A 12,978-nucleotide genomic window follows, 5' to 3' on the forward strand; every position below is an offset into this window, starting at 1 on the left:
TTGTGCATGGGTGCAGGGAAGGAAAAATGACTGTGTTGCCCAGGAAGACAGTTGAAGTTCCTCAGCTTTTCACTCATCACTTTCCCACTAAAATGCTTTCCTCAAAACAATCTTAAATTGCATGAATACATAAAATATGCTTTTGCTCAGGAAATGAAGGGTATGGCACACAAAGCAGGCATCATGACAGCAAATCTAGAACCACTGAAAATCAGTGATGGAAATGCCACCCTGATCTCAGTGGTGCTGGGATTTTGCACCCCTCAGATAAGGCTACTCACCTCTCTTTTCATCAACGGTAGATACTGCCTGGATCAAAAGTGGTGCGTTGGTTTCTGTGTACTCCACAAACACCAGCAGCAGCTTCAGTGCTGTCTTTACCACCAGGCGGAACTGAAAGAAAACAGTGCAACTTGTCATTCAGCAAACCACAGCATTTACAGATGTGCTAAATGACACTGGGCAAGATGCAAGCATAGCGATCCAGATCTGGTAATAATACATGAATGGAAGAGCTTAAGCTGTGCCAGGACCAAAAAAATGAAAGGTAGTCAGCTGGTTGAAAATTCTGTTCACCAGACAGTGCTCTCCTAGGGAAGTCTCAATAGTCAATTAATCCAACTGAAAGCTTAGTGCTGCCACATGTAATAAAAGGTTGAACATGCCACCTATGCATGCACCTACAAATATCCCCAACATTGCTGTACAAAGCCTGATGTACACAGAACCTACTGAGCTAGGAATGCATATATTCCTCTACTTCTCAACACATTTATTTCCCCCTTTCACTATGAGCTTCTAATGCTGTCAAATTGCCGTATGATGGAATGACTTTCTCCTTATGCTTTCTTTTTTTTATAATGTTACTATTTAATTCTTAAATTATTAAATAGATCAATCTTCACTATTTAACACAACTTGGGAGAAAGTGTGTTTAATTGCCATCTGCCCCACCCTGTCAGGAAATGTGTGATTTACGGGAACTGAGTATTCTGCCTGCACATTTTCAAACTCAGTTTTTTGCACATCTCCAGGAGTGTTTGTTCAGCAAAGACTCAACATGGGTAATACAGACCTACTGGAAATCAATAACCTAAGTCTATCAGTTTCATCACAGATCTCCCATTTCCAGAGAAGATCATTTGACTATTAGATAATTTTCACAGCACTGAGTAAAAATTTTTAGGGACGTGCTTGGCATGATCATGTATGTAAAAAACCTTTACTTAAGGGAACATTTGGTGTTTTTAATAAAAGGAGATGTAAAAGAGAGGGATTTTTTAATAGACAGGGTTCTACATGCCCAGCTGAGAGGGCTTTTGCTAGGAGAACTTATTCTAGACAAAACCTGCTACAGCCTCAACCTAAATTATGGATTTAAAGCTAAATAAAAGGTGATACACTGTTGGTCCCAGAAACACGATTTCCAACCTACTGTGATTGAATCAAGCTCCAGAAAAAAGAGGTATTTGTAAGTTTACTCTATTTTTCTACTACCTCGTTGTTCAAAAAATCTGTCCGACAATGTATAAGATTTTTAACAAGACAGCTACAGTTACATGGTCATTACTCTCTCCTTTGCCAGATTTTTAAATCTACTTTAGGATGAATACAGGCTATGTATTCATAGCCGGAGATAAGCCATGCTCTAGAAAATCCTTGTCTTTGTCTCACTACATTAAGTTGGTAGGCACTCAGAAACATAACTGCCTGTACACTAAAATGCCTCACCCTGGGGGAAAGGAAAAAACACCCTTATACTGTATTACTAAACTGTTTCAGGGAGATATATATATTATTTTTTTCCCCTCATTATTAGCTCATTTCCATTCCCTCATTATTTCACATCCTCTCAACACAACTCACCTAAAAGGCAAAGCATCACTATTAATCATTTCATGGATTTCATGCAGAGACAGTGACTGTGTCTAAAAAAGACAGAAGTGCAACAGGCATAGACTCAAGCTACTGCATTTGCATTGCCACTCACAGAGTGGCGTACCAGAGCTCACTTCAAGGTCATGAGCTAAAATGCAGCTTGCTGCTATAAACACAGAGTTTAGTGTGAACAGTGACCTTGGGTATTTCCCTAGCTTCTCTGGTTTTAGCCACTTGTGCTGAACTGAGCTTAATGCGCTGCAATGATACTACTAGCAACGCCAACTTTTCTGTTGTTGAATCTAGACACTTTCATACTTGATGTGTCACTGAATCAGTTACTTTCAGGGCTGACAGCCATGAAACCCCGGTGACAAACCTGAAAAGGTGCCTTAAGATGCCTGGCTAGCCCAGTTTGCAGATGTACTGCTGCAATGATACTGCATAGATACATGGGGTAGTCAAATTAAAGGAAACTGAAATCTGATGACACACCAACAAAGTACTTTCCCATGATTGCACTGGACATCTGTGTATTTGCCTGTCAGGCCAATACCTTGCTGCTTCTGCTCTGTGATGGCATTTCCCTTAGCAATCAAGTTCAATTGTTTAATAGACATATTGAAAGAATTTCCAACAAGTCTCCACCTGTTTTGTAAAGTTACTTTGTAAAATAGGAGTAACCAGATTACTGTAAACAATTCTAGCATTAACATACTTCCCAGACAACCACTTGCATACTACCTACTAATCTGATCAGGACCCTGCTCCTAGAAAAGAAATCTTGGATATTACTTTTGAAGGCTCTTAAAACCTCAAGGCTTGGTGACATGGTGACAATGGGACACATTTACACAAAATTACTCCATGGCAAAATTCCCATATGTTTGCATTTGACAGCAGTCAGTGGGGGACACACTGGGTTTATGTCTATTTTTGCAAATCTCTTTGTCTTCCAGAAAGAAGTTAGAGCAACACCTTTGCTTCAAATTTTGCCTGCTGGCTATGGCAGATGTTGTAAGAAGGAGCTGGTCCCTATGTGCCTTGTACGCTGCAAATACTGTGAAGCCTCAGGGCAGCCCATTACAGTTGCACCAGACCAGGGCTCAAGCCAGCTGAATATTCAGGTGCTGTCTGTAGGTGCCAGCCTCCTGTGCCTAACAGGCTAACAGATGACAATGTAAGGAATAAATGCCACCCAGAAGCAGAACCGGAGAAAAGGCATGATGAGAAAAGCTATGTTTTGCTTGTCGTTTAACTAGTAGAGTGACATTGTAAGTTCAACCTGTACATTTGCTGGGCTTTTCCAGCTCCTCATAAAACAGCCGATCAGCCCTGAGAAGTGGAGGACTCTGTAGGTGAAGGTACATACATACCATGGCAGCTTTCTGCTGGTAGTCAGCACAGCCACTACTTTTGAGAACTGCATTTAAAACATGCTATTTCCTCCTGGATAGAAAATGGTGTTTGAGATCCCTGAGGGCACTTTTAAGCCTGCACGCTGCTTTGGACACCTCGGGCAAGTACAAAACCAAAATACTGCAGTCCTAGACTAAGCTGCACAATGCCTACACTGGGGACTTGCTAGCTACCTGTGACCCACACAACCTTTGCACACATCTTCCAATGAGCTTTTTAATACTGCTTTAATAGTGCTTCTTGACAGAAGCAGGCAATCATCAAGCAGTGAAATGCCCCTTAGAAAAGTGAAGTCGTCAGCCAGCCAAAGCCTCTCCAAGACATCTGATTACCTGTCACCCCCCGACACAATGACAATGCAAAGCCTGACATACTGACACAAAAATGAACTCTAATTATCCACCATGGCACCAAGAAGTCTCTGAAAAGTCTGTTCCATGGACACTTGCTGCCAAGACCAATGTGAAGCATGGTCTGTTTCCTTACATGGCCTCTAATATGATGTTCCAGCTGTTAAATTATCCCTTCATTATGACCTGTGGGCCTGACGTGCCTGTAGCAGCTCATGCATGCTGCTGCTGACACGTTAAGTGTCAGGTATCACAAGGGGAAGGGTTTCAACCAAGACCAAGAATGACCATTTCTCAACTTCCAAAATACCAGAGCTATTCAGAAAATTTCCATTTGTGGTTAACTATGATGACTGTCAAAGTGGGAGATCCTCACTTATCTTCATGAGTGAATTATAAAATGCGTTTGCAGAGCATGCCTTTTCAATTATTTAAATAGTAGACAGCTACACTGCAAGAAAAATAACTGTAAATCTCAAAAGTGGGAGGTTGCTTAACAGGAAAAAAAAAAAAAAGAGTAGAATTCATCGACTTTCTTGCTTTCCTTTGTGAAGTCAGGGGAATTTCTTCCAGTTACTGGTATTGTATTATTCCACATGATGTACCCAGATGGCACAGCAATGGCAGCAATAGAAACAGGTTTCACATTTCATTCACCAGCAGATGAATCACTATTCATTTGAAACACTGTTAAAAACTTCATGAAGGCTTTTAAGGCTGTTTCTGGGACTTACTGGGCTCTCATTTAATATTGAAGACAGGCACAACCACTTTCTGAATCATCTTTACAGTCACAGTTCTGTTAAAATCCATAGGGCAATCACTATTACTTCATGCAGGACTACATGTCAGAGAGCAATAAAAGGGGTAGACATATGCTGTGTTAGCTGAAAAAAAGTCCTGGTATCATTACTTTGCAAACCTTGGCTGTTGCAATGAATTCTGAATTTCCATCCTAAATACTACCAGTTAGTTCAAAAAGAAACATAGAATCATAGAATCATTTTGGAAGGTAAAGACCTTTGAGATCATCATATCCAACCGTTAACCCAGAACTGCCAAGTCCCCCACTAAACCATGTCCCTAAACACTGCATCAACGTGTTTCTCAAACACCTCCAGGGATGGTGATCCCACTGCCTCCCTGGGCAGCCTGTTCCCATGCTTCACCACCCTTTCAGGGAAGAATTATTTCCTAATAATCAGTCTAAACTTCTCCTGGAATAACCTAAGGCTGTTTCCTTTTCTGTCACTTGCTATCTGGGAGAAGAGACTGACACCCACCTTACTACAACCTCCTTTCAGGTACTTGTACAGGGTGACAAGGTGCCTCCTGAGGTGCCTCTTTCTGCAGACTAAACCACCCCAGTTCCCTCAGCTGCTCCTCATCAGACTCGTGCTCCAGACCCTTCACCAGCTCCATTGCCCATCTCTGGACACGCTCCAGCACCTCTGCATCCCTCCTGCAGTGAGGGGCCCAAAACTGAACACAGGATTTGAGGTGCGGCCTCACCAGCGCTGAGTGCAGGGGGGCGATGACGGCCCTGGTCCTGCTGGCCACACTGTTTCAGATACAAGCCAGGGTGCTGTTGGCTGCCTTGGCCCCCTGGGCACACTGCTGGCCCATGTTCAGCCAGCCATCAGCCAGCACCCCCAGGTCCTTCCCCACCAGGCAGCTTTGCAGCCGCTCTTCCCCAGGCCTGTAGCGCTGCGTGGGGTGGTTGTGACCCAAGTGCAGGACCCAACACTTCTTCTTGCAGAACCTTATGTAATTGGCCTTGGCCCATCAGCCCAGCCTGTCCAGATCCCTCTGCAGAGCCTTCCTGCCTTCAAGGAGATCAACACTCCTGCCCAACTTGGTGTCATCTGCAAACTTACAGAGGATGTACTCAATCCCCTTTTCCAGATTGTTGATAAAGATATTAAACAGGACTGGCCCCAACAATGAGCCCTGGGGAACACCATTTGTGACCTGCTGCCAGGTGCATGTAACTCCATTTGCCAGTCAGCCACATTTTAACCCAGCATAGAGTATAACCATCCAAGCCACGCTTCTCCAGGAGAATGCTGAGGGAGATAGTGCCAAAGGCTTTAGTAAAGTACAGGCAGACAACATACACAGCCTTTCTCTCATCCACTAGGCGGTTCCACTTGTTGTTGAAGGAGATCAGGTTTGTCAGGAATGACCTGCCTTTTATAACCCCATGCTGGCTGGGCCTGATCCCCCCATTGTCCTGCATGTGCTGCATGATAATGCTCAGGATGATCTGCTCCATAACTTTCCCTAGCACCGATGTCAGGCTGACTGGCATGTAGTTCCCTGGATCCTCCTTCCTGCCTTTCTTGTAGATGGCTGTCACATTGGCTGACCTCCAGTCAACTGGGAACTCACCCGTTGGCCAGGACTGTTGATAAATGATGGAGAGTGGCTTGGCGAGCTGCTCTGCCAGCTCCCTCAGTACCCTCAGGTAAAAGAAAGCTCACTGAAGCAACAAACACATCTCACAAAAGTGATGTTTTAACAGTCCAGAGATTAAATCAGGATTCTTGAACGTCAAAACAATGATGTATCAAAATGTTTATTAAGTCAGAAAAGAAAGTCATATTGTGTTTTGTATCACGTGTGAGCTAATTTATATAGAGGAAATGATGTTAGCATCTTCTGGCTAAAGATAAGATGTAGCCAACTATGTAAAAGGAAGAAGAAAAATTACAAATCCTTTCCCTGTGACTCGTTCAATGTTATATGGTGGAGTTTGGCAATCCCTTTCTTTTTTATCTCTTTATACTTAGACAATCGGAAATGTGTTACAGACCCAGCCAAAGAGACCACACAACAGGCTGCAAAACTCATGCCTCATGGAAGAGATTGTCCCAGTTGTTAACCACTTGCCAGGAAAGGCTTGAGCCTTTACAAGGCACATTGTCAGAAAATTCATTAACTTAAAGACCAAAGAAATATTTGCAAAGTTCAGATTTAAAAATTTAGGATTCTTTTCTTTTTTTTTTAAGGAAGAAAACCAAACCAAAATTGCGTAACAACGTAATATTTCACTCAGGGCAATGCAGTTGCCTTGGATTTACTCTATCCAAATTTAATGGAGAAATAGGTATTGGATTTTTAACTAAAGATTCACTATGGCCGAATCCTCATAGGCCATGGGTCCTCAAACTACGGCCCGTGGGCTGGATACGGCCCCCCAGGGTCCTCAATCCGCCCCCTGGTATTTACAGACCCCCCCGCCGGGGGTTGGGGGGGGGAAACCAAGCAGCCGCAGATGGCTGCCTGCCACTGCATCCGCGCGCCGGCCCCTGGTTAAACAGTTTGAGGACCCCTGTCATAGGCCATATTCATTCTGTTGATACAACACAGCCTGGCAGAGCTGCAGCTAAGGAAGCATGCAGTGCAACCAGCGTCCAGCCTGCTGGTGAGAGATGCACAGGAAAGCCAACCCCCTTCTTTCTTGTGGGGTGCAAATAAACCCCAAACTTCAGATCTCATGCTCCAGGAAGAGCCTGCTGGCATTCTGCCAGCACTTGCAATGCAGTTCAGTCTCATGTTTCACAAGGGGATTAAACCACCTCCTCTTCACAAAAGGAGGAAAGACCTTTCTGGAATGGAAGATTTTTTCTACATATATATTTTTAAATAAAATATGTAATCTATATCGTATATAATTAATAACAGTATTTATAATATGTAACAAATATATAAAGTATACAGCAATATATTATAATATCAAATATAGTATTACATTATTTTCTTTTGCAGTAAGCAAGGGAAAGAAAACATTAATATTGAGCTTGAGAGAATGTTAGAATAATTTAAGTTGGAATGGACCTAATATCACTTTCCTTCTTATCTTATGTGAAGAAACCCAGTTCCCTCTTCCTTACATACCATGTGCTCTACCCACCTAACCACAGTGGTGAACCCCTGCTGGACTCACTCCAGTACATAAATATCTGTCTCACACTGAGGAGCCCAAAACAGGACCCCTGAACTCCTGATGCAGTCTTATCAGCACCAAATGGGGAAAGACATTTCCTCCAACTTGGTGGCTACAGTCTCGCCAACCTAGCCCCAGATGGATCTGGCCTTCTTTCAAACAAGGGCACACTACCAACTGGTGTTCAAAATCATCTTCTCTTATTCAGAATGATATACAGAATTAAATAGTGTGATGCTAAAATAAACATCTGTAATTTTCACTGATTTTTAAGAAGAGTTACCAGAACTCGGTACACTTAAAAGGTAATTTTCAAGGAAGAATCACAGGCAAATGAAAAGGCAGAAAAGAAACACATACAAAAAGTGCCAGTTAAAATCTGCCATGAGAAAATTTACTCCTAACAGCATTCACCTTGAACTTGCAACGTTACTGCCAAGGCCATAACAAATAAGTACAGGACCTGTTCACTTTACCTATCAAAGTTAGATGTGCACAAACAAAAAAGCATTGAGATTCCTCTAGGACTTCTTACAACATTACATGTTCCATATATTTCTGTATCTTTTGTTCCCAACCTGTCTCTCTTGTCCAGACAGGGTAGTCAGACCGAAACACAGATTTGGCTTACATGTGTCTGGATGAATCTCACATGATGGGCAAGGATAAAATTGGGGGAAAAAAACCCAAAACCCCAAAGCTGTATAGAGGAGCAGTGATGAAAAATATATTCTAACATTTCCAACCTATAATTTGGGATTCAACTAGAGTTTGTATCCAGCTCTTTGGTTTCCTGTTATATTTGTTGTTGCTAATAGTTCCAAAGTTCCTTCAGCACCTGGTAAAGCTACAGATATAGATATATATATATACACACCCCTACACACTTCCACATATACAGAGACTAGTACATATATTAGAATAACACATGTACTGGAATAAATTTTTGTTTTCTCTATCTACTTGTTTAATACCAGCTTACTATTTTACTGTTGGTTTACATGGTTGTGTTTCAACTTCAGCATTACTGGATATGGACAATGAGAGCTGTCTGTTTTCTATGAAAGAAGGTTTGTCTCTTAACAACTGCACAACACAATCTTATCTTACTAGTGCTCTGGCATAAGGTGTCTGTAATTTGTGGCAGTTTCCAGAACCATGACAATTTCTTTGTTTCCTTTCTTCCCCTGGAAGATAAAAATGCACCTGGAACATGTCTGCCCTTGTTCTCAGAGAAATATCTAATCTTGAAATCAGATTGAAATCAGAAGTCTAATATTGAAAACAGATGATGATAAGAAAGGACTACTGGATAATCTTATGTTGGCATCCCTTTGGATAGCACAGCTTCCATAAAAAATTAAGGTATTTACAGCCCTTAAAACAGTATGTAGACAAAGCAGAAGGAGGCTCTTATTTCTCAGCCAGCTAGTTAGTGCCAGGTATGTGCATGCATGAAATACAAAAGCTTTTTGCCAAGGTTTAATATCTGTAGCCAGTCTTTTAGAAACATATTTTACTGACACATAAAACATTCCAGTATTTTCTGATAAATACTTATTTTCTTGAACCTGTGGAACAATTTCAGTATTTCACAAGCTATTCAACTGTATTTATGTAACAAGGATGTCTCTACTGCAGCCAGTAGCCTTTCCTGTGCCTTTCCTACATCTGCACGGCAAAGCCACCCAAGAACTCCAGCACTGGGTGTACAAGCAGGGAGACCCACCTCTGATATGATGACTAAAGACCAGCTATCTCAGAACTATGCAGGTCTGTCTGTACATAGGAGAGAACATTAACATCTACAGCAAGAGCAAATAGCTTTGTAAATGTGTCGCACAGAGCGTTTACGTAACCCAGACAAAAAAATACCAGCATGGGGGTGTCAAAAAAGCAAGGGGAAAGACAGGGGGCAAAACATCTGGAAACCCCTATTACCAGGATTTGCAAATGCTTTACAGAACATAGAAACAAACCAAGTTCGTTCTGTTCTCTGGCTGTCTTCTCCAAAACTGACATTTGAGGTCAATTACTTCATTCCACAAAAGGGTGACAATTATTCAGGATCTAATTCCTTTCTGTTCATAGCTCCTGAATGTAAGAATGATCAGAAAAATGAGATTCTTCTGTTTCACCCAAGCCAAATGTTTCTAGTCAGCTTAAATTTTGATCTAAACTTTAAGGCAGACTCTCTTAAGCAGAAAGATGAAAATTTTAGAAGTCTAAATAACCTAAAGAACACCCAAAAGCCTCTCAAATGATCGTAATCACTCTTCTGTAGAAGGGAGAAAGAGTTTATATGAGCCGGGGCCTTAAAAGCCGCTTTCTAGGCTGCAGTGAAGACACGCTGATTCCTCCACTTTCTTATCAGAGAGGCAACAACTGCCCAAGTCACGGTGCATAGGGCATGTGGAGGTATCACAAAGCTGAGATGCATGGAAAGCAGCAGTTAAATACAGTATGCATAAAATATGTGAATAACCCCACTCTCGGTACTATTGTGTACACCTGGGCATTTTATATCATTAGGGATGTAAATATTAAACAAGCTATGTTTCTGTGGGCTGGTATACCAGAACAAGAAAGAACATGTGTGATGCCATCTCTATATTTTAAGCATTGGGATTTTTATTAGTTGGATTACATTAAAATAATGCTAGACTCCATTTTAATATTCAGCCATTTTTATTCAAATCTTCAAATAGGGATGCTTAAATAAGTTAAATTAAATGTTATCAAGTGCTTTTGCAGGCTCAGGACTGGAGGCATGGACATTGCAGAAAGAAGAGTTAGACTGAGATGAAATACCTGATAAGTTTAGACGCAAGATGCTAAAATATTCTCAGTTAATCCACAGCCTTTTAATTCTCAATGTTCCTTCAAGCTTTTCTCTCTGCAAAGCATGCAGTGCTAGGAACAGCAGAGAAATGCATGCATTTACTATTCTATAAATGAAGTTTCTCAGAACTTTGTAAATGTACTGGGTAATGATTATACAGTCTGCATACAGTTACATATGTGGTGTGTATCTGTCATTTATCTGTGGTGAGATTTCTGACATGAAGAGAAAGAAGGCCATTAAAAAGAAATTAATCTGGCTTACCAACAAAACACAGGGATAAGCAAGTAGTGATTAGTGACTGGTCAACAGGAAAAAAAAGAAGGCTCATGCCTGGAAATGATTATTTACATCATCAGTCATGGTCCAGAAGCGGAAGGAGGAAAAATGAAAAAAATCTGTACACAGAAGCAGGCAATTCATATAACAAATAAAAGCCTATTATAGGCCAAAGCAGCTCTTAGATTAATACAAGCAGTTCTGGTGGGAGCTTTAAAAGAATATATTGGGGGTACAAATCAGCCCTGTATTAAGCCATTTGTGATGAACTAACGATGTAGCTGCATTTCTCATGCAGCAATCACCACATCAATCAGACATTGTTTCAAAAACTAAGCACTGCACAGTCTGGAATGAGACAAGAGATGTTACAGGGTTTTTTGGGCGTTCCCCTCTCTCCCTTTTGGTATATCAATGACAATCTTCTTGTGAGGTGGGGAAGTGAGTTTCTTATCCCATGAAATAGTCTAAAATCTCATTTTTCTTTGTTTTAAAATAGGATGAATGGAAGACCATTCACAGCTTTGCAGAACAGAACAAAAAGTGAGAGCAGTCTTGTCTTGCTTTCCTCCCCTACAACCAGACCAATCCCCTTGGCTTCTCCCTTGAGAACTGTTCATTGTGTGAAAATTACATATAATTATTAATTCACAAAGGAGGACAGGATAGCACCTGGAGATTATAGGACATTAAAGGATCAAACTTCTTTAGTCTCGGGTGACCCTTGAGACTGTGTCATTGCACCCTTGTCAAGGGCCACAACCACACCTATTAGGTATTCCCTTCCCCAGTTTTGATCACTTTTCTCTTTTGCTCTTTCAGAAATTGATGAAACAGAATGGTTCGGTTTCAATTAAATGTTTAGCTTTTTCCCTTGCAAAACACAGACCAAAAATATTTCACTGGAAATTTGCCATCAGCCTGTGTCCAGAACAGGAATTATGCTTCACTTGTAAAGATTTACACTAAGATTTCCTTTTTTTTTTTCCCTCTCTTCAAATTGTGCAGTTTCATTGTATTCAACCTGTTGATGCTTTTATTAACCCGTCCTGAATATCTAGGTATCTTCTAGGACTCCAGCCAAATGAACACCAACAGTACATCCAGACCTGCCTCCTGGGTCTGGGTAAAGATTATGGTTATGTTATCTTAGATAAGGTATAAAACACTTAGTTTGAGAGAAACTTCAGTAACATGAGAAGCAATTTCTGCTAACTCATGCTAGCATGTAATGTGCTATTAAACTAGCTTTTGATAAGGAAGATACCTTCTTTTTTCTTCTACAAACATGCACCTTGAATTTTTTTATACATAGCCAGGATTTTCTAGCATTTTCATGTAATGGATCACAGAGCAAGATTGCCTCATAAAGTCTGTTCCTTTCATTAGATAACGTAACCTTGGTTGGGTACATGCTAAACTGACCGTATGCAAAAACAATCAAAATACCATGACGTGTACAGTGTCATTCTAATGCAACTTAGCATCTGGAAACTGTCTGACTAGGCAATTTTTTGGTAGTTACTGCAAATGTATGACCCTAAGGTCTACAGGTCAAAGTAGTTTAAAAGTATGTCCCACTGTTTAAACAAGACGGGTCTTTAGGAACTAGTCATGTGTCTACCAAATAAAATGTGTATTTCTGATGAGCAGAATGAATGAAAAATAAACTTGTCTCTCTTGAACACTACCCTGATGATCTGTTCAGCAACAGTTGTAAACAGTGGTATTTCATGTTTTGGTAATAGGAAGATAAGTAGATAATAAGCAACAAGATATGAAAACACAGGGAATTAGAATTCCACATAATAGATGAATTTGCAAACAAAACTTGATTACAAGAACGGTGTGTGTGTGCCTACATAGGAGAAATATGACTAAGGCCATTTGGCACCATTTTTTTTTTTCCTTCTCACAATGATAGAAGAGTTGTATGCTGATCCTTCCCACCAGCCTTCTGCACTGATGTATGATGTTAGCCTTGAACTACGCTGTCCTCAACAGATGGTCATTATGCTTTCCTCTGGCAACAGGAAAGGTTTGAGAGAATGGCAGTTTCAGCAACTTCTTTTCTTTGGGCAGGGCCAAGCTGATATTTCCTTAGCTGAGTTCCAAAAAACTGGGAGAGGAAAAGTTTTTGTGAACTTGATTGCAGACAGGACTTTATCTTCACTCCCCTCTCCAAAATCCCCTTCATATCACACTATTTTAGCTTTTGTTATGCAGCTGAGTGACATCTTGGCTTGTGAGGGCACCTAATA

General features: G+C 41.0%; 1 protein-coding gene across 12 annotated transcripts in view; it reads right to left on the bottom strand.

Annotated features, from left to right (window-relative positions):
• Positions 1 to 12,978, bottom strand: part of FHOD3 (formin homology 2 domain containing 3) — a 450,149-nt gene that overhangs the window by 136,862 nt on the left and 300,309 nt on the right. For all 12 annotated transcript variants that reach the window (XM_080379989.1, XM_080379988.1, XM_080379997.1 and 9 more), the window contains exon 7: positions 282 to 393. In XM_080379989.1, coding sequence (XP_080236115.1) covers positions 282 to 393 — 112 coding nt within the window. The remainder of the gene's footprint in view (positions 1 to 281; positions 394 to 12,978) is intronic.

The sequence above is a fragment of the Falco punctatus genome, assembly GCF_963210335.1.
Source record: "Falco punctatus genome assembly, chromosome: 3".
NCBI classification, from domain to species: domain Eukaryota; kingdom Metazoa; phylum Chordata; class Aves; order Falconiformes; family Falconidae; genus Falco; species Falco punctatus.